Source organism: Grammomys surdaster, unplaced genomic scaffold (assembly GCF_004785775.1).
Source record: "Grammomys surdaster isolate TR1022 unplaced genomic scaffold, NIH_TR_1.0 100, whole genome shotgun sequence".
Classification (NCBI taxonomy): domain Eukaryota; kingdom Metazoa; phylum Chordata; class Mammalia; order Rodentia; family Muridae; genus Grammomys; species Grammomys surdaster.
Window position 1 is genome coordinate 10,282,113 of NW_021604579.1, and position 21,451 is coordinate 10,303,563.

General features: G+C 39.6%; 1 protein-coding gene across 1 annotated transcript in view; it reads left to right on the forward strand.

The window, feature by feature from the left end:
* The window catches only part of Zfyve9 (zinc finger FYVE-type containing 9), a 138,485-nt gene that overhangs the window by 99,330 nt on the left and 17,704 nt on the right, over positions 1 to 21,451 (forward strand). The window contains exons 12-14 of the mRNA XM_028784666.1: positions 1,182 to 1,264; positions 5,018 to 5,122; positions 20,399 to 20,549. Of these exons, the coding sequence (XP_028640499.1) occupies positions 1,182 to 1,264; positions 5,018 to 5,122; positions 20,399 to 20,549 (339 nt within the window). The remainder of the gene's footprint in view (positions 1 to 1,181; positions 1,265 to 5,017; positions 5,123 to 20,398; positions 20,550 to 21,451) is intronic.

Sequence of the window (21,451 nt, forward strand, 5' to 3'; positions counted from 1 at the left end):
AAAAAGTAATCCAACCAGGGGCTGGACATGGTAATTTACACCTTTAATCCCAGTACGGAGATGGCAAAGGCAGGATTCTCTGTGAGTTCAAGGCCAGCCTTCTAGGCCACCCAGACCTACATAGTGAAACACTGTCTCAAAAAAACAAAAACAAGCTGGAGGAAGGTGTTACCTGCTTTTAATCCCAGCACTCAAGAGGCAGAGGCAGGTGGATCTTTGAGTTCAAGGCCAGTTTGGTCTATAGAGTGAGTGCCAGGACAGCCGGCCAGAGAAAACTGTCTTCACAAAGCAAAAAAATAAACAAACAAAAACCATTTAATTAAAGCCTATGAAGTGTTTTGAACCCTAGAAATTCAGAAATGGCTAAGATATTATTATAAAATTGTAGGGATCTATTTAAGGAGAAAATTTAGGATTAAAGTGGTATATTGTGTTGCAAACCCATGCTTATCTTTAAATTCTTTGGGAGCTCCAACACGATCTTGATCCTTTTTTAAATGTTTTATTTGTTTGTTTGTATGTTTATTTATGTCTGCATTGGTGTTTTTGCCTACATGTGTGTCTGTGTGAGGGTGTCAGATCTTGGAGTTACAAACAGTTGTGAACTGTTATGTGGATGCTGGAAATTGAACCCTGGCCCTCTGGAAGAGCATTTAGTGAACCATTGAGCCATCTCTCCAGCCCTGGTGATTCTGATCTCCATCGAGAATGAAGAGTTGGTTAAAAACACTTCTTAGGTGAAGATGGAACTCTAAAGACAAATGGACAGCAGAAAGAAACAGGATTGTTTACAGAGAAAGCAACATGTTTTTTTGTCTTGTACTGTCATTTCAAACCGGAAAACTTGGTCAGTGAGCCAGCCAGGAGTGTCACCTGGTGTCTGGCCTTTCTAAGGAGGGTCTTGACTTTCTGAGTACAAGGGGATTAGGGAGGAATTTGTTTTTCTGGATCAGGCTGGTTCATAGGACCTGGGGAGTCACCTTGAAATTGCAGCAGATTTTTCAGGTTATCAGAAGACTAACTAGCTCAGGAATTGTTTGTTACCATACTAAATACTTTTTGAGCCCAACATTTGAAATGTCATAATGAACCATTATATTTAAAATTTTTGTAACAATGGTGTCTATTTTCCTAGAAGTTTAAGCTTCCGAGTTTAATCTGATAATTTCTCGTTTCTATAGTTTACCCCTGTCCACTGTTCAGTGTCAGATTTCGGAAGCCATTGTTTGGAGAGACTGGACATACCATCATGAATCTTCTAGCAGTAAGTTGGGAATTTTCCTTTTATCTTTTTTGTGCTTGTAGAGGAGAAGAGAGAAAGAAAGAGAGAGAGAGAAAGAGAGAGAGAGAGAGAGAGAGAGAGACATTATTCTGTTGACAGTTATACCCCTGCTGCTTTAGGCAGGTGAAAGTTTGTGCTGGAGAAGAACAGATCATACATCTGCTTTTAAGAACAGATGGAGCGCCTGGCTGTGGTGGCGCACGCCTTTAATCCCAGCACTTGGGAGGCAGAGGCAGGCGGATTTCTGAGTTTGAGGCCAGCCTGGTCTACAGAGTGAGTTCCAGGACAGCCAGGGCTACATTGAGAAACCCTGTCTTGAAAAACAAACAAACAAAAAACAACAAAAAAAGAAAAGAACAAATGGAGCTCTTAGAAGAAATAGTACAGATTTCCAGCCCTGTTTATACTTTCAAGGCAATGACTTTGGAGGATTCTTTTTTTTTTTTTTTTATTTGTTATATGTAAGTACACTGTAGCTGTCTTCAGACACCCCACAAATATCATTGCAGATGGTTGTGAGCCACCATGTGGTTGCTGGGATTTGAACTCATGACCTCTGGAAGAGCAGTCAGTGCTCTTAACCACTGAGCCATCTCACCAGCCCTGGAGGATTCTTATAAGGACTAGAACACTATATATAAATAAAGACCTAGCATTTTGTCTTGTTTTCATTGTAAGAATGACATCTGCCATCTCTATATACTTCACTACTGAGCCAAAAATTGATCTAGGGTTATGTTCAAATAAATGTCGATAAGGCGGCTTCTGCTCATGGATCTGTGTACGGACTAGGAGTTATATTTTTCCCCCGTCTGTTGATCTCTCTCATGTCTTTGCTGTATGTGTGCAGGCTGAATGTTTTGGACAAAATTTTGGTCAATTAAACTTTTTGCTACATATTTCACTAAGATGAGTCTTAGATATTTAGAGTGTTTGTGAAACTTCCAATACCATCCCCCAGAACTGCTTGTTAAACTCTGACTAGTCTACATGAGTTCCATAGAAGTTGGCAATCTGAGGCTGGTATTGATACTGACCCTCCCTCTGTGTGTGTGTGTGTGTGTGTGTGTGTGTGTGTGTGTGTGTGTGTGAGAGAGAGAGAGAGAGAGAGAGAGAGAGAGAACATTCACATGCAACAGTGTGTGTCAAAAGACAACCAAGGTCTGTCTTTCCTTTAACCTGTTTTGAAGCAGTTTCTTGATATTCACCATTGCGTACAGACTTGCTGGCCCTTGAGTTTCCAGGGTTTCTCCTGCCTTTACCTTCTGTCTCCATGGACAGGGATTGGGATTACAAAGTATTATTCATGCATACACCATGAGTCAATCTTTCTTGTAATTCATACTCAAGTCTTCATGCTTTCACAAGAAGCACTTTTATCCATTGAGCCATTTGCCCAGCCCCATCATCCCTATTTATTAGCCAGTAAGGTTATTGCCCTATTATTATTATTTTATTATTATTATTGCCTTATTATTGTTGTTGTTGTTGTTGTTGCCCTATTGCCCTCAGCCCCATTAAATTTTTAGTTTGAGGTGATTTCATTTAACTGTTCATGCTGACCTTATACTTGTGATCCTCCAATCTCAGTCTCTAGAGGAGCTGGGGTTACAGGCATGAACCACTGGTTTGTTTTGTTTTTAACTGTGTGTAGGAGGTGGTGAGTGTGTGCTGAAAGTTCTTTTTTAAGGGAGAAAGGATTTTTGTCCATCTCAGTGGGAAAGTCACAGAAGTCGGAATTAGAGGCAGCTGATCATGCTGCATTTAGAGAAGCATTTAGAAGCAGCATGACCAATGTTGGTGCTCAGCCTGCTTTCTCCTTTTTACTGCGTCCAGGACCTCCAAGGTTGAATGATGCCTCCCACAGTTAAGTTGGGTCTTCCCACCTCCATTAACTCTGTCGAGATAATCCCTCACAGGCACACCCAGAGGCTAACCTAATCTAAATAATCCCTTTCAGGTATTCCTAGAAGTTTGTCTCCTGTGTGAGTCTAGATCTGGTCAAGTTGACAGTATTAATCATCACACACCTTTATTTATTTATTATTATTATTACTATTATTATTGTTATTTTTGAGACAGGGTTTCTCTGTTTAGCCCAGGCTGTCCTGGAACTCACTCTGTAGACCAGGCTGACCTCGAACCCAGAAATCCGCCTGCCTCCGACTCCCAAATGCTGGGATTAAAGGCGTGACACGCCCGGCTCCTTTAGTTTTTAAATCCAGCTATCTTTCTAAAACATCTGAAAGCCAAGTTATTTTTTTAAAGATATTTATTTATTTATTTATTTATTTATTTATTTATTTATTTATTTTATGCATGAGTACATTACCATGGCTCTCTTCAGACACACCAGAAGAGGACATCAGATCCCATTACGGATGGTTGTGAGCCACCACGTGGTTGCTGGGAATTGAACTCAGAACCTCTGGAAGAGCAGTCAGTGCTCTTAACCACTGAGCCATCTCTCCAGCCCGAAAGCCAAGCTTTTGTGACTTCAGCTTGGTGATCCTCGGCTGTCACAGTACTGAGGCAGAAGGATCATCACAGGCTTGAGGCTAGGCACTGTGATTTCAGGGTGTGAAGAGCTGGATAGTGTTGTTTTCCCATCAGTAGTCTTGTGCTCCGTTGCAAGTAACACAGTTAAATACTTAGAAATACCCTCATCCTCCCATCCTAGGCTATGTCTCTGCGACTTTGAGTTTCAGCCTCTTAATCCAGCTACTTATAAAATTCAGAGTCATTTAAAAATTCTTCTTCTTTGATCATATTCCATTTCCAATCCCATGGCAAATATTGTTGTTTTATTTTCTTTTTTTTTTTTCTTTTTTGTTTTTGTTTTTGTGAGACAGGGTTTCTCTGTGTAGCCCTGGCTGTCCTGGAACTCACTCTGTAGACCAGGCTGGCCTCGAACTCAGAAATCCACCTGCCTCTGCCTCCCAAGTGCTGGGATTAAAGGTGTGCACCACCACCGTCAGGCTACCACTTAGTCTTCATAAAGAAAGAAAAATAGTCCAGAAACTTCCTCAGAATAAAAGTCAAACATTTTGTGGTATCGAGTGTGGTGACTCAGATCTGTAATCTCAGCACTGAAAAGGCTGAGGCCAAAGAACTATGAAATCAAGGCTATCCTGCAAGCCTACTACATAATTCGTTCCAAGTCAACCTGGGCTACAAAACAAAACTGCGTCTAAAAAATAAAAAATAAAAAGAAGAAAAATAATATCAAACCCTTTAGTGATGTCATATAAGAACCAATGGCATCCAGCTGTATATCCTGTCATCTTAGACTTGATTGGTGCTTCTGTTGCTTCAGCCGTCCTGGACAGCCACAAACGCTGTGTGTGCCTGCAAATACTCACTGGATACCTAACATGTTCTAGGCATGAGAGGTATAAGAACAAAGCAAGTTAGAGTTCTTACCTACTTGCAAATTAAAAGAAGACAGACAACTAAAAAATAAATATAAAACTGTTAAGCAGCAATAAAGCAGAGTAATCATTTATTTAATATTATGGGTAAGGAACAAGGAAGCCCTCTGATTTACTGCCTTGTGGGCTCACAGTTAGAGCTAGACTGCAGACAGTTAGGGCTTCCATTACACATCCTCTCACTGCTTAAATAAGCAGCTTCATCCAATAGTGACATCGTTTCTGTGTGTGCTACGGATATTACTATAAATCAGATCCTACCATTTTATCATCTTTTTGTTCTACTTTATTCTGCTTTGCTCAGGACTTCCGAAATTACCAGTATACTTTGCCTGTTGTTCAAGGTTTGGTGGTTGATATGGAAGTTCGGAAAACAAGCATCAAAATTCCTAGCAACAGATACAATGAGGTAAGATTTTTACCATGAAGGGTTTTTTTTTTTTCATAATTGAAAATGTGAATAAAAGTAAAAAGTGTAGGGCTGGAGAGGTGGCTCAATGATTAAGAGCACTGACTGCTCTTCCAGAGGTCCTGAGTTCAATTCCCAGCAACCACATGGTGGCTCACAACCATCTGTGATGAGATCCGATTCCTTCTTCTGGTGTGTCTGATAGCTACAATGTACTCATATAAATAAAATAAATAAATCTTTTTTTAAAAAAATAACAAGTGTATAATTTAATGTAAGTTTCATCTTCAATAGTAGTAAACTCAGTTTATATTAAATTTGACTTAGTTCATTTCTGTAAAATGTTTTTGTAGAAAAGTAGAGTGATAAATTCCAGACTTTTATAGTAATTGGTTATGTCATTTGATCTTTCAATATTGTGATAGTGTTATATTTTTATTAGAAAGTATAAAGTTAGCTACAGCAAAGCTATAAAATTTCTGGTAGAATTTATTTTTTTTAGAATAACAAATGCTTTATTGTTCTTTGTTTTGATTTTTTTTTTAGTTGAATATAGACTTCTTTTTCATAAATATGTTCTGATTAAGGTTTCTCCTCCTCCCAGTTCCTTCCAGATCTTCTTTGACTCCCACTCACTCAAATCCATAGCCTTTTCTTCTTTCTCTCTCTCATTAGAATGCAAGCAGGAATCTAAAAACTAATAAAGTAATGTAAGCTAATGTAAGATAAAAATAAAACCAAAAAAACTGGAATAGAATGAAACACACAAACTACTAGGAGAAAAAAGCCAAAGAAAAAGCATAAGAAGCACATATAAGTGCAGAGCCACACATATTTGCATACACAGAAATCCCATAAAAACACAAAACCAAAAATTATCAAATACACACACACACACACACACACACACACACACACACACCCCTATAAGAAAAAAATGAAAGAAAAAATTATAAAAGTAATTCCCAAACAAAGCATTATGAGATAAGGAACCTCCAGTAACACCATTGAGTTTGTTTTATGCTGTCCCCCTACTGCTGGCCATGGGGGTCTGTCCTTAAGGGTGGTTTATACTCCCAGTGAGACTCCATTGGAGAATACTAATTTTCCTTTGCTAGTGGTTTTCAGTTGGAGATAGCTTTTGAATTAGGGATGGAGCTGTGTCCACTTCCTCTCTCTTGTTCCCATTGGTTGGGATATTCAACTGTGGCAGGAAACATGCCTTGCCTAACATTCATGTCTTAATTTGCTAACCAGGATGTCAGTTGCCTATGTACATGTCTCTCTCTGCCAAGTAGGATGTCAAGTCCCAGGGACATCTTGGAAACTTTACTGGACCCCTACTCAAAATTGAAAACCTATTCCAAATGGCTTCTTATATTGGTGCAGGTGTCTCTTTTATGTTGGTGTGTATACCAGGGTCAGCTTATCATACACAGGTGCAGGAAGTACTGCCAGGTGGTTGATTCAGGTCCAAGCTTATTGTGGCTAACTATACAAAGCAGTTCTAACTGACCTCTATTGTGATTGATTTCTAAGAACACCAAAACACAGAACATAACAGAATATTCAGTCAACTGAGGAATGAGAAAGTTTCCTAGTAATAGCATATGAGAAAATTCTCACCTGGCTGTGGTGGTGCACGCCTTTAATCCCAGTACTTGGGAGGCAGAGGCAGGCGGATTTCTGAGTTCGAGGGTTTGAGAGTTTGAGAGTTCGAGGCTAGCCTGGTCTACAGAGTGAGTTCCAGGACAGCCAGGGCTACACAGAGAAACCCTGTCTCGAAAAAACAAACCAAAAAAAAAGAAAATTGTCTTGTAACAATAATATCAGCATAAAATGGCCAGCTAGACAGGCAATGATTACCCAGGCTTTAACAGCTCTATCATCATAAGAATTAACCTTTCGCCGGGGAGTGGTGGCTCATGCCTTTAATCCCAGCCCTTGGGAGGCAGAGGCAGGCAGATTTCTGAGTTTGAGGCCAGCCTGGTCTACAGAGTGAGTTCCAGAACAGCCAGGGCTACACAGAGAAACCCTGTCTCGAAAAAAACAAAAACCAAACAAACAAAAAAAAGGATTAACCTTTCAATCTCTGAACTAAAAACAACTATGTTCCCACTTACAAGACTGTTGTGCCATTTGTATCAGTATATCACATAATTAGTGATAAAAAATGATGCCTGGCATACTATAGCTGCTTGTTCATTATCATCATTCAGATTACTCATTTGTATAACATTTATTGAACTTATGTTACAAGCTTCTCATAGGCTTGTAGGTTGTGTCTGACTTTCTCCTGTAACTAAATCCATTTAAGAAGTGTACGATAACTGTGTGAATGTATAGGAAAGCAATCGGTGCAGACTCTGGAAATTATTTTATAAAATACATAAGTTAACTGTATGTTTGGTAGTTGTTGTTTTGGTTTTGTTTGTTTTGAGACAGATTTGGCCTGAGATCGCAAACATGCACCTCCATGTCTGATTTATTATGACACTGGGGATTGAACTCAGGGCTTCATGCATGCTAAGCAAATGTTTTACCAACTGAACTACATTCCTAGTCCTTAGTTGTAGATATTGATTGATTGATTTGATTGATTGATGATTGATTGATTTTTTTGGAACAGAGCCACACTATACCTCCTTAGCTGGCCTGGAACTCACTATAGAACAGGCTGACCTCAAACTCACAGAGATTACCCGCCTGTGCCTCCCATGTGTGGGAACTAAAGGCATGCACCACCAGCCCAGCCCTAACTAGATTTTAATGTGAGAAATGGAAGATTGTAAAAGTAGTAAAAGAAGCGTGCAGTATTTCCCAGTAACCAGCCTAGGCTCTGTTACATGTTGACTCCTGTGGGGACTCTGTAGTTATAAGTTAGCCTTGGTCCATGGTTCTCATAGGCTATGGTATGTCACTCAGCAGCACAATGTGAGGTGGTTGTTTCTAGGATGTCCTTACAGCAGTTTGTTCTATAGTTGGGATAACCAGTTGGGAGCATCTTTTTAGACCTTTCTCTAGCCCAGGTTTTGCTGAAATACAGAAAGACAAAGATTCACATCAGACAGTTGTGGGAACTGTCCTGTCTTAGAAGCTTTATAGGTGTCAGCAGCTAGAAGTCTGAAGTTATGTTTAGCTGTTACTGTTCTTTGTACTCATATATAGTTTATCAACTTTGATTTCTGGTCCTGATGGAATAAAATTTATCAGTTGCTAATGAATTGACCTTATTTGAAGGTAGGGTCTATTCTACAGCACCGTTTAAATGAAATAATTAGGGAAACCATAATACCACATGACTAATACTATGAAGAGAAAATATAACTACAGATATGTATAGAGGGAAGATGATAAAGATGTGGGGACAAAGTAGCTGGTTTTTGTTTTGTTTTAGAATTATTTATTTGTTTTATGCATATGAGTGCACTGCAGCTGTCTTCAGACACACACCAGTAGAGGGCATCAGGTCCCATTACAGATGGTTGTGAGCCACCCTGTGGTTACTGGGAATTGAACTGAGGACCTCTGAAAGAACAGTCAGTTTTCTTTGTTGAGCCATCTCTCCAGCCCCAAAGTAGCTGTTTTTAATCCATATTAAGAGCCATAGAATAAATCTTTCTTATGGCCCTTGGTGAAAGAATCCCTGATGACTTTAATACTAGATCTCTAACTTCCAGGACTGAGATAATACACTTATGTAGTTTGTGCCACCAAATCTGTGGTGTTACAGGGATACTGGCTTACTAGCTACAAGTCTACTGTAAAAAGCTAGTCAAGACCAATGTAAAGAAGCAAAGGTAGCAGACAGTAGAGTATGAAGAAAAGGTCATTATTACCTTAATTTACTACCTGCATTTTCCAGGCCATAAGACAAATAGACAGAACCTAAGCAGACCTGAGGTCTCCCCTAGTTTACGAGATAGAGTTGAGAATACAGGGAACCTTAGATGGCTAGAATTTGCAGGCAAGTTTACCAGAAATGGAAGAGCTCAGGAGATCCACAAGGACTTTATATTAAATGCATGTATATGAAGAAAATACTAGGAAGAAACAGGTAGAACAATTATCATAGATCCTATTTTTGCTTTCTTACTAGCCATGTTATATATAAAATAATGTTACTAAGCCACCTTAACAAGTTGAATAGAACTTCAAAAGATGAGTGTCAGGCGAGGTAGGTTAATGGGTAGAATTTGCTGCCAAACCTGATGGATGACCTGAGTTCAGCCTCCAGAATCTGTCTGTATGGTAGGTGGAGAAATCGACTCTGGCAAGTTGCCCTTTAATCTACACATGTGTATCATGGCACATAGGGGTGCATACAAAAAATAAATATTTCAGGAGAAAAAATAGGAAATTCCAGGTTGAGATGGCAGATTAGAAGCTTCTACTATGTAACATGATGAATGAGAAAACTATTCAGGAGTTAACTATTGCAGAGAAGTATGTGAAAACATCAGAAATCACCTAGATGATAACACAGCTGAACAGTATGGAGAAACAGGATACCACAGTGAGAAAGAGCCCAACCCCCAGTGGCTGCCCAGTGTGAAGAGGGAACAGAAACTTGATCCAAAAGATAAGCCAGATAACGTTGGTGGGAAGAGACTGGCAGTCCTTGCTGCAGAGCAGTCCTGACTCTTGTTGCAGATTGTTATGAAATAGTGGCTCCTGAAGTAGGGCGGATCAGCAGTGGAGCTCCATTTTGTCACTCCCCGTGTTTCAAGAAGCTGTGGCCAGACAGTGTATTAAAGACTGAGGGCAGTAGTAAGGGGAAATCACAAGTCAGGGAGCCTGTGCCCAACTTGCCATCACCCCAGGGTGGAGACTACACAGGAGGTAGTGTGGAGGTGAGGTACCAGCACACCAAAAAGGTAAGGAGACTTCACATGGTGCCTAGTAGCTAGGCCTGTTGCCTGAGGAGAAACCACAGAGTCTGCTAGTACTCTGCTTTAGGTCAATCAGCCTTTGTGCCAAGAGGCTCATTACCACAGGGGTTGGGACTTTTGAAGCTGTAATGGATATTTGACATCTACACCCTCATCTCCAACATGGTGTTTAATTTGAGTACATTTTCAAACTTTTAGAAATTGATCTACTTATATAGATTCCATCCAGAGCTGTGTTTACTTTTCCTGCTGCCGCTGTACTCAAGAGACATCCTGTGGCAGCGTTAGCTACAGCATGCAGTACAAATTGGGGGCTCTTTGGAGCATGGGAGAACCTGCCTACCTCATAATCTACAAAGCTAATTATGACCAGTAGAAGGCTTCTAGTATACACACACAAAAGAAACTGCTAAAGTAAAGACAGGTCTGTCCAGTATCTGACTCTTGTCCTGTCCAGGATCAGCACCAGTGCAAATGACAGGAAATGCAAGAGTCTCCAAGTTGGCACCAGCCCTGCACACCTCTCACCTGCAAGACTCCAGTGTTAGAGGCCCAACAGAAGCTGCTCCAACATTCCATCTTTCTGTCCCCTAAAAGAGGCCCCTCTCTTTTAAATAGTCATTATTGAAAAAACAAAAAACAGCTTGGCAAATTGAAAAAACTAAATATTTGTTATTAATATTTTGGCATTTTAAACTCCCATGTTTTAATTTTAACCTCCATTGTTTATGTAATTTTATTTACACATCATCATTATTGTTGGGTAAGCAGACACTTTTTTTCCTCTTCATAACATTTTTCTCCATAGTTGTATTCTGCCTTTTATTTGCCTTGTTTCAGTTTTCTCTGTTCCTCCTTGCTTCTGTCTTTCCTTCCATTCACTCATGGTTACGACATTTACCCCCCACACACACACTCACATACACAAACAATTTTTTAACTTCTAGTACGTTCCAGATTATTTTTCTAGTTTCTATTCTTTGGTCTTTATCAGTGTATTAGTCGCTATTATCTATTTTAAGTATATTTTGGTATCTTGTTTGGTTTGATGTTGTTTCTGTTACACAGTTTGTTTCTCTCTTTGGAACTAAGATTGAGGTCTCAGATATAGGCTCCTACTAAGTAGACTTCCAAATAAAACCATAAGAGATGGCCTACCAGATGTGCAGATCATAACACAAACAAAAAGCAAGGCAACCTGTCACCTCTGAGAGGTCACAGTTCCTTGGTACCTGAATCCAAAAGTACTGAACTGGTTGAACTGCCAAAGTAGGAAGATAGATAGATAGATAGATAGATAGATAGATAGATAGATAGATAGATAGATATAGATGCTGAAATTAATAAGTAAACACACAAATAGCCTACTTCTATAAATAACTAGTGACTTCAAAGAAAAAACGAGAAGCAAGGAAGAAAGGAAATTTATAAGATTATGGATCCGAAAGCCACCCAGAATAAAAACCTAGCAGCATGGATTAGAAATTCAGTAAGGAAATTGAATTACCAAAACCGAATCAAACAAACAAACAAACAAACAAACAAAAAACCCAGGAAAGTTGGAAATTACAATTAATCACATATAAATACATAAATAGGCTAAATAGTTGAAATGAATGAAAGACATTGGTTCTAACTTGGATGAAAAAAGAGCATGACCACAGCATCCAAGAGCTCTGGAGCATGATCAGGTCAAAATTTAAGAATTCATGAGGTAGAAGAACAAACTAAGATTAAAAAATAAAAAACAAAAAGAACCCTAAAGGTGAAAAGGGCCTGCTCAATGAAATTAGAGCAAAACATTTCCTAAGTCTAGAGCAAGAAATGGTTATACAAATACAAGAGGCATTTAGAACTGCCAGACAAGCCGGGCAGTGGTGGCACACGCCTTTAATCCCAGCATTTGGGAGGCAGAGGCAGGCGGATTTCTGAGTTCGAGGCCAGCCTGGTCTACAGAGTGAGTTCCAGGACAGCCAAGGCTACACAGAGAAACCCTGTCTCGAAAAACAAAAACAAAACAAAACAAAAAAGAACCCCCCAGGCAAAACCATAGAACTTATTCCTAACGAGGTCAAGATGTCAAAACACGGAAACAAAAATAAAAGTTGCAAGAAAAAAATGCCATGTATGGGGGCTGGAGAGATGGCTCAGTGGTTAAGAGCACTGACTGCTCTTCCAGAGGTCCTGAGTTCAAATCCCAGCAACCACATGGTGGCTCACAACCATCCGTAATGAGATTTGATGCCCTCTTCTGGTGTGTCTGAAGACAGTGTACTCATAAGTAAAATAAATAAATCTTTAAAGACTCAGCCGGACAGTGGTGGTGCACGCCTTTAATCCCAGCACTTGGGAGGCAGAGGCAGGAGGATTTCTGAGTTTGAGGCCAGCCTGGTCTACAGAGTGAGTTCCAGGACAGACAGGGCTACACAGAGAAACCCTGTCTCGAAAAAACAAAAACAAAAACAAAAAAAACAAAAAAAAAATGCCATGTATAATGACGAACACAGAAGAACATCAGACCTCTGGAAGAAATTCCAAAAGCCAGAAAAAAATAGAATAATGTATTCAGGCTTTGAAAGGAGATGATTACATACCGACATTGTCTTATCCAACAAACCTATGTGGGTAAGTTGTTTTGTATTGTTGGATACAGATATAGATAACCCAGGCTGACCTCAAACTTGACAGCAGCCCTGTATTAGCCTCTTGAGTGCAGGACTACAGGTATGAAACACATGACCAGGTCAAAGTTACCTTTTAAAATCTGCAGAGAAAGACATTTCAAGATAAGCACAAATGAAAACAATTCATGACTACATAGTCAGCACTGCAGAAGATAATCGTGGTAGCTAGCTTTTCTCGTCACTATGACCAAACACTGACAGAAGCAGCTTAAAGGAAGGGAGGCTCATTTGGGATCACAGTCTTAGAGACTACAGTTTATCATAGCAGGGATGGCAAGAAGGCTGAAGTGGCTTGGTCCATAAAAATGGATGCCTGTGCAGTAGCTACGAGGGAGCACAGAAAGTGACCCTGGGTCTGTCTCCTGCCACTGTGTAAAACTGAGGGGAGACTAGCCAGGTGCTCAGTAGGCAGAGTGAACTAAAGAATGAGACCTTGTCTCAAAAAAAGAAAAGGGAACCTGGAATCAAAGTTTTAGTAACTTTTGTCCAAAAGTAAAAAGACAGGAAAAAAAACATTGTAATTGTTGTGATATAACGAAGTCAAATACTGCTGGGCAGTGGTGGCACATGCCTTTAATCCTAGCACTTGGGAGGCAGAGGCAGGCGGATTTCTGAGTTCGAGGCCAGCCTGGTCTACAGAGTGAGTTCCAGGACAGCCAGGGCTATACAGAGAAACCCTGTCTCAATATATATATATATATATATATATTTGTCCATTTTGAGTAAGTTAGCCTGAACAATTTAAGCTGAATGGATTCTTGAGATTGTTTCCTACTCTGATTTTAAAATAGGATTTTTGAGTTATTTCAGATTGGAAGTACACATATTCAGGGAAGTGTGAATTTACAAAATGATAATTTCAAAAGTTCTTTGTATTACTAGTGAGAACAGAAAGCTCTGAAATCTGAGGAATGTTTTGTTTTCTGTTCTTCAGCGAATACATCTTTCAGGGAAGGATGAGTTAATACTTCTGTTTTGGAAAGAATACAATGAGGTGGTCAAAGGTGTTATAGAGAATAGTGCATGTGAAGGTGGTGATAATTCTCTGATTATTGATGAAATATACGTATGGTAAATCTCTTTATTATATATGTGCATGTATATAGAAAAAGAGATTTACCAGATTAGCTTATAGGACAGGGGTTGCATAGTCAGTCCAATAATGACTGTCTTCATGTCAGAATGCCCCCTTTTTATCTAAATCAAAAGGAAAGATTTTAATTCTAACATAGTAAATATCACTGTTTACAATAATGAGGCTATTTCTGCCAGGCTTTCCACAATGTCCAGCTTGGTTGTATTTGGCAGTCTTAGTTCAAAGTTCTGCAAGATGTTTGCATCATTCTACAAACTCAGCTATTTGAGTGTCCCGAGCAGTTTGTAGTTCAAGCTGATCTTTGAGTGGTGTTTGTCAGCTTAGTGGCAATCCTGGCTAGGTAGAACACAGCAGTCAACCTAAAAGTGTCCTCTGTTTGGCAGAGTGTGGCGGAAGAGTCGTGGGACTGTTTTGTTCCAGTGGTTAGCATTACCACAGTCCAGGTGGATTTGTCATTGCAGAGCCCCGTCATCTTCTTGGAGACCTCAACGGTTAGTGTTAGGAATGGTCAGGGTTTATTGTAAAAACTTAAACATTTTAAGTACCATATTCAGTAGATATTCAAAAGCTTTGAGGACCATAATCTATTAAGTACATCCAAGGTCCACAAACTTTGTTTCTAGTACCTGCTTCAGACTCAAACCTAAACAGACGTACAGGAAGCTAGATGGAGCTTATTTCTAGAATGAGGTAGTACTCTGGTTGACTACTAGTATCATGGCAAAGTGAGGGGTGTGCGTGTGTGTGTGAATAGATTTTGAGATAATATTTATACCTTAAGCAAAGTTTTAGAGAGTCAAATGAAGACTGAAAGATTATGAGATTAGAGGCAATAGAATAATCTTATTTTTTTGTTTTCCTCTGTCCCATACCAGGTGGCTTTTCTGATATGAGACAGAGATTTTGGATTTTCCTGTAACAAGCATGAATAACTTTATAGGAGAGAGCCATGCTCCAACCCCAAAGCCAGCTTTAATTTTTAATTGAATAGGGACCACATAAAGACCATTTGCCACTTAAATCTGGAGAGGGCAGCAGAGACAAGCAATTGGGAATCTGCTATGAATTGGCCAGATGCTAACAGGAAGAAAGAATTTCAGTGCTAATCCTAGTCTCCGAGCTGGGATTTCAGGCCAGTCAGCTGGAGGTGGGCGAAACCACTTGGCCAGTTTACTCTTTTTCTTGGGACATTGTCTTTGTTGATCCATCCATTTTCCTCAAATCTTTTACTTGTCCAGTGGTCTCCATCTTTCTTATTTGGATGTGTTTATTCTCCTGGAAAGATGCTGTCTCAGGCCTAACTCTGAGGTGTTCCTTTTTGGGTGATTATATCTCTCCTAGAGCAAAATGTTTTTTTGACAACAGAAAAAGTATTATCTTTGAATTGAAAATTTAAAAACTCCTATTCTCTATATATATAAATTCAAGGTTTAAGTGTATTTATATTTAGATCACAAAAAAACATTCACTTTAAATTTCAGCCTGCCTTTTGTAAAGCAGCTTTTAAATTTAAGTCACTATAATTCTTCTATGCCTGCCTCTGCCTCCCAAGTATTGGGACTAAAGGCATCTACCTCCAGACTACTGCTTGGCTATGAATTCCTTATGGCTGTCCTAGTTTAATTTAGGTCTCCATTTCCTGTTATTATTTAGTGTTAGGGGTAAACTCTCAGGGTTTTTTTGGTTTTGGTTTTAGTTTTGGTTTTGGTTGTGGTTTTGGGGTTTTTTTTCGAGACAGGGTTTCTCTGTGTAGTCCTGACTGTCCTGGAACTCACTCTGTAGACCAGGCTGGCCTCGAACTCAGAAATCCGCCTGTCTCTGCCTCCTGAGTGCTGGGATTAAAGGCCTGCACCACCACTGCCCGTCGAATTTTTTGTTTTATCTGCTGAAATTATTCTGTCCTTGATTACATCCAGAACAGTGTTGTTTTTAACAACAGGCATTAAATTTTTTTTTTTTTTTTTTTTTGAGACAGGGTTTCTCTGTGTAGGCCAGGCTGTCCTGGAGCTCACTCTGTAGACCAGGCTGGCCTCGAACTCAGAAATCCGCCTGCCTCTTAGGCATTAAATTTTTAACTGCCCTATAGATGATTTTTTCTAATGCTGACAGGAAATGATTGATTCAAGTTGGGTATCAGGGCCTGAGGGCGGCCCCCTAGGATGTTTCCCCCCCCCCCCCACAGCAAAGGATTACCTTGACTGTCCCTTGTTGATCTGCATTTATTAGTCCAATATCAGCCTTTGCCACACCTTCTGTCAGGGCCTTCTTTTTGGGTTATCTCTAGAAAAAAAAATCATTATTTCTAGGAACACCTTGCCTACAGTCCCTTTCCAGATTACCTTGCTTACCACAATTAAAACATCTGATGTTTTGATTTTTCTTAATACTTTTAGAAATTACTTCTCCTATTAGAGTAGCATCATAATCACAAGATCCAATATCAGCTGTACTTCTAATCCATTTATCTATTGGTGCTAATCTCGCCTTTAAAGGCCTAATCACCTTTTTGCATTGTGAATTAGCATTTTCAAATGTCAATAAGGTCTTGAGGGTAAGTCTGTTCTGAGTTGCCCATGAACTAAGTGCCTCACATAGGGTGAATGCACACCATACAAAACAATCCTTTCCTAAAATTTCCTCAAATCTAATGTCCATAGGATTCCATTTAATTTCTTCATAATCTTGGGGGTGCCTATTGTCTGCTGATAGTTCTTGTACAATATCTGGATAATTCAATTGGTATTTTTCTGACTTCTTAATCTGATACTATTCTATTTATAGCAGAAGTCAATCTTTGCAAAAAAGTAAGTGAAGGCTTCTTTTAGGCCTTGTATAATTTTAGTTTATGACTCAGACTTCTTTCCTGATTCTTCAACCTTGTCCTAAGCATTTAAAGCTGTTAAACAACACAATGTCAAGTTATGATCATCAAATTCAAGCTGCTTTTGTAACTCAGCATATTAACCTTCACCTAGCAACTGATCTTCGGAAATATTAATACCTCTAGCCCTATTTTTTTGTTCTGTGACCCTAGCTTCCCCTTCCCACCGTGTTCACCATTGTAGCTGAGATCCCTCTAATATTGCTGTTGACAAATCTTTCTAGTATTGAGGGATAAGTCTGTTCTGAGTTGACCATTATTAAGTGCTTCACATAAGGTGAATACACACCATACAAAACAATCCTTTCCTTAAACTTCCTCAAATCTAATATGTCTATAGGATTCCATTTAATTTTTTCATAACCTTGGGAGTGCCTATTGTCTGCTGGTAGTTCTTGTACAGTATCTGGATAAACTAAGGTTGGTTTCTAACAATCTTGGGCCACCCCTTTTTAGTTTCATCATTCGGTGGTGCCATAAGTTCTTGTCTAAATTCCTCTGTCTGTGTCTGAGTATTTTTGTTATTTTCATCTATAAGTCTTTCTAATGCTTGTATCTTATCTATTTTTCATATTTGGCACAAAAATACTATGTCTATTAAGGATAAGTATGAATTACCAGACTGATAGTAATTATAATCAGTATTATGTCAATCTCAGTTAAGTCATTTATCTTTTCATTTTCTGCTACTATTTTCACACCATCTAAAGTAGCACTATATAGGGTCCTAACGCCCTATATTTTCCATACTTAGGTGGGAAAGATTTTTCTTTTCAATATTATTTAACTCTCTCCTTGAGGACTTCCCAGATGACTTACCAAATCTGATGGCTTCTCATTTTGTCCACAGCTGGCATGATTTCTCTGTCCATGTGGTCCTGCTATGCACTAGAACACCAAATGTTTTTTAATAAAATCTAAATTGTTCGATTTTGCCAATGAAGACTTGGGAACCAGATGTTGGGATGAAAGCCTGCTAGCTCAGAGAAGTAGAGAAAGCACCCAGCTGACCTTCCTCCTCAGCTAATAGCAGGAATGCCCCTCTCTCACTGTCTCAGAAAAAACCTCCTTCAAACTGAATGTCCCTCCCTTCTTCCTGTGTGTCTTTCTATCTATCCTCCTGACTCCATCTTACTCAGTGTTTTTTCTTAATAGTCTTATGCTCATTTCCTGTCAGCTGGTTGCTTGCTCTCACCTATTGACCTGTAGTTGACTTTATTTAATCCTGTGTGTAATATTCAAGCAAAAAGTTCTTCAGTTAAAGGTGTGTGCTAAGGCTGAGCCACACCACAACTGAAAACAGATATTTTTCCAGTAAATAACACAATCCCAGGGATCACAGTGTGGGCAAATGTCCTGCAACTTAGCCATCAGAAATTCTTAAATACATGTACCTGCTTAGTTGTCAGGGACCACTTCTGGCCACCTGTACAAGTATAATGACACAGATTTTAGTGACAACACTGAAACTGATTCTGACTGAAGCAGTATAAATGAGAATGGCCCCATGGGCTTACCTATTTGAATTCATCATCCTCAGTTACAGGAACTGTTTGGGAAGAATTAGGATGTGTGGCCTTGTTGGAGTAGGTGCCCTTGTTGAAGTTTTGTCACTGGAGCTGGGCTTGAGACTTCAAAGCCCATGCCAGGCCCAGTCTCTTTCTCTCTTTCTCTTTCTCTCTCTTTTGGCCTATAACTTGTGAATCAGATAAGAGTTCTCAGCTACTTTTCCAGCACATCTGCCTGCTATGCTATCCACCATGATGATAATGGACTAATCCTCTGAAATAGTAAACAAACCTTCAATTAAATGATTTCTTCTATAAATTGCCTTGGTCATGGTGTTTCTTCAAAGCAATAGAACAGTAACTAAGACACTGACCACTTTCATACTGCCTTGTCTTACTTTCCTACACGAACTATTTTTTTTTTTTTTTTTTTTTGGTTTGGTTTTTCGAGACAGGGTTTCTCTGTGTAGCCCTGGCTGTCCTGGAGCTCACTCTGTAGACCAGGCTAGCCTCGAACTCTCGAACTCAGAAATCCGCCTGCCTCTGCCTCCCAAGTGCTGGGAGTAAAGGCGTGCACCACCACCGCCTGGCTACACGAACTATTTTTAACCACTAAAAAAGGATTTAGTATATATCTTTGTAATTACATAGAGGCCAATCTCTGTTTCAGTGCATTGCTTAGAGTTAGGATAAGTATATTCGCTTACCACATGAGATGTTTATATTGACACTCTTTCACTGGGTAAGAAAATGTGACACTTTAGCACAAATTCTCCATTAATTCCAGAGCAACCACTAAAATAAGTGGGGTGTTGAGGGAGTAGTCCTACATCCAGGCATAGTAGTACATGCATATACTCCTAACACTTGAGAGACTGAGGAAGAAGAATCATGGCTTCAGAGTCAACCAGGACTCCATAGTAAGACCATGTCTCAAAAAAATAAAAATAAAAAATAAAAAAAGAAAGAGAAAGTGTGCGAGGGAGTGGTACTCTTGAAAGTAAGAAGCATATTTAGGCTACACAGTGAAACCTTGTCTCGAAAAAACAAAACAACAAAAAAAAGAAGAAGCATATTTGGGTACAGTTAGGAAGCAAGGGGAGGCAAGATGAGAAACTTAGTTTGGGGGGCTAGAATATCAGAATCATGATTCTAAGTGGTAGACAAGATAAAGTATGACATCAGAGCTGGGCTTTGAATATTATATGGAAATAAAATGATTAAGATTACATGAAATCAGGGTGGAGAGATGGCTCAGTGGTTAAGAACACTAACTATTACTCTTCTAGAGATCCTGAGTTCAGTTCCCAACAACCACATGGTGATTCTCAGCCATCTGCAATAGGTTCCCTATGTCCACTTCTGGTGTGTCTGAAGACAGCTACAGTGTACTCACATAAATAAATGTTTAAAAAAAAAAGATTACATGAAATCTGGAAAAATATAATCAGGAGATTACTGTGGAGAAAGTATATACATTAATATGGAGAAAGGGATAGATAGAAGAAATATAGAATTTGAATTGCTGGAGTACAGAAATAACACAGGTAAGACAGATCTAAACTCGGGTATTCGTACTTGCTCCGTGAGTGCTCTGGTCAACCACATCCCTAGCTCCCCTTGCTACACTTATAATTACCATCTTTACTGTTCTGAAAAGAATACAGCTGAACATTAAAATTCATTAAAGAACTAAAATATACATTATTAAAATTAACTAAGTGGATTTCATAATTGTCTAGATAAAAGTCTCAATTTTGATATTGAAGAAGGTGGGAGATGCAGTTAAATTGGTACATTCTTTTAGAAATAGAATTTAAGGGGTGTGTCCTCACAGAGTACAGTGAGTAGGAGAAACTGCTACATTTAACTAGCTTGTGTTAATTGAATTCAGTGCAACTCAGAAAAGACAAAGCAGTTGGACGTGGTGATGCACACCTTTAATCCTGGCACTCTGAAGACAGGCAGGTGGATGTCAGTGAATTAAAGAGCAGCCTGGTTTACATAGGAGTTCTAGGCTGTCTACATGGTGAGACCATGTCTCAAACAACCACAGACAAAATAAATGCAAAATATATATTGGTTATATGTCCAAATTGCATAGGGAACTTTTGTATTTCTAACCTAACTGATTGTCTTTGAGAAGGTTTACCATGTTAGAGATAAAAATTGCCCTTTCTTGTAGAATAAGGTTAACCCTGCTCTTTGATTGCAGATGATGAAAGCCATGAACAAATCCAATGAACATGTCCTGGCAGGGGGCGCCTGCTTCAACGAGAAGGCAGACTCGCATCTTGTGTGTGTACAGAACGATGATGGAAACTATCAGACCCAGGCCATCAGTATTCACAATCAGCCCAGGAAAGGTAAGCAGTCAAACAACTGGAGGGGTCATTCATTCATTCATTCATTCATTTAAATGACTTATTATTATGCATGTGTGGGTGTTTTGCTTACATTTATGTCTGGTTCCAGCAAAGTCCAGAGAGTGCATTGGATCCCCTGGGCCTAGAACTCCAGACATTGCAAGCCAGCCACAATGAATACTCTTAACCACTGAGCCATCTCTCTAGCCCCTATTTTATTTTAATTATTAAAGTTTGTAGGAAGGTCTCACCGTGTACTACCAGCTGGCCTGGAATTCATTATGTGCATTAGGCTGACCTCTGCCTAATGAGCTGCTGAGATGAAAGGTGCCACCACACCTGGCACAGAGCAGATTGTTTATAACAACAAAAGGTTCCTCTGTTGAAGTATTGGATGTCTCAGACGAATACCATCTACTTTCTAGTAGATATGTGACCACAAATTAACTTTTTCAAGTATATTTTGAGGATTATTTTCCCTACTCAAGGAGCTATCTGGCTCTTTGAGTCTCTTTGCAAAAGGAATCTTTGTTATAGAGGGAATAATTTAAAACAACAACAACAACAACAAAAAAAACCTGCCAGGACTGGAGAGCTGGCTCAGCAGTTAAGCGCCCATACAGCTCTTTCCTTTTCATTTACTCATTCTTTTATTTGTTTTTCAAGACAGGGTTTCTCTGTGTGTTCCAGGCTGTCCTGGGAGTTGCTCAAGATCTGCCAGACGCCTCTGCCTCTGCCTCTGCCTCTGCCTCTCTGCCTCTGCCTCTCTGCCTCTGCCTCTCTGCCTCTGCCTCTGCATCTCTGCATCTCTGCCTCTCTGCCTCTCTGCCTCTGCCTCTGCCTTTCTGCCTCTGCCTCTGCCTCTCTGCCTCTCTGCCTCTCTGCCTCTCTGCCTCTCTGCC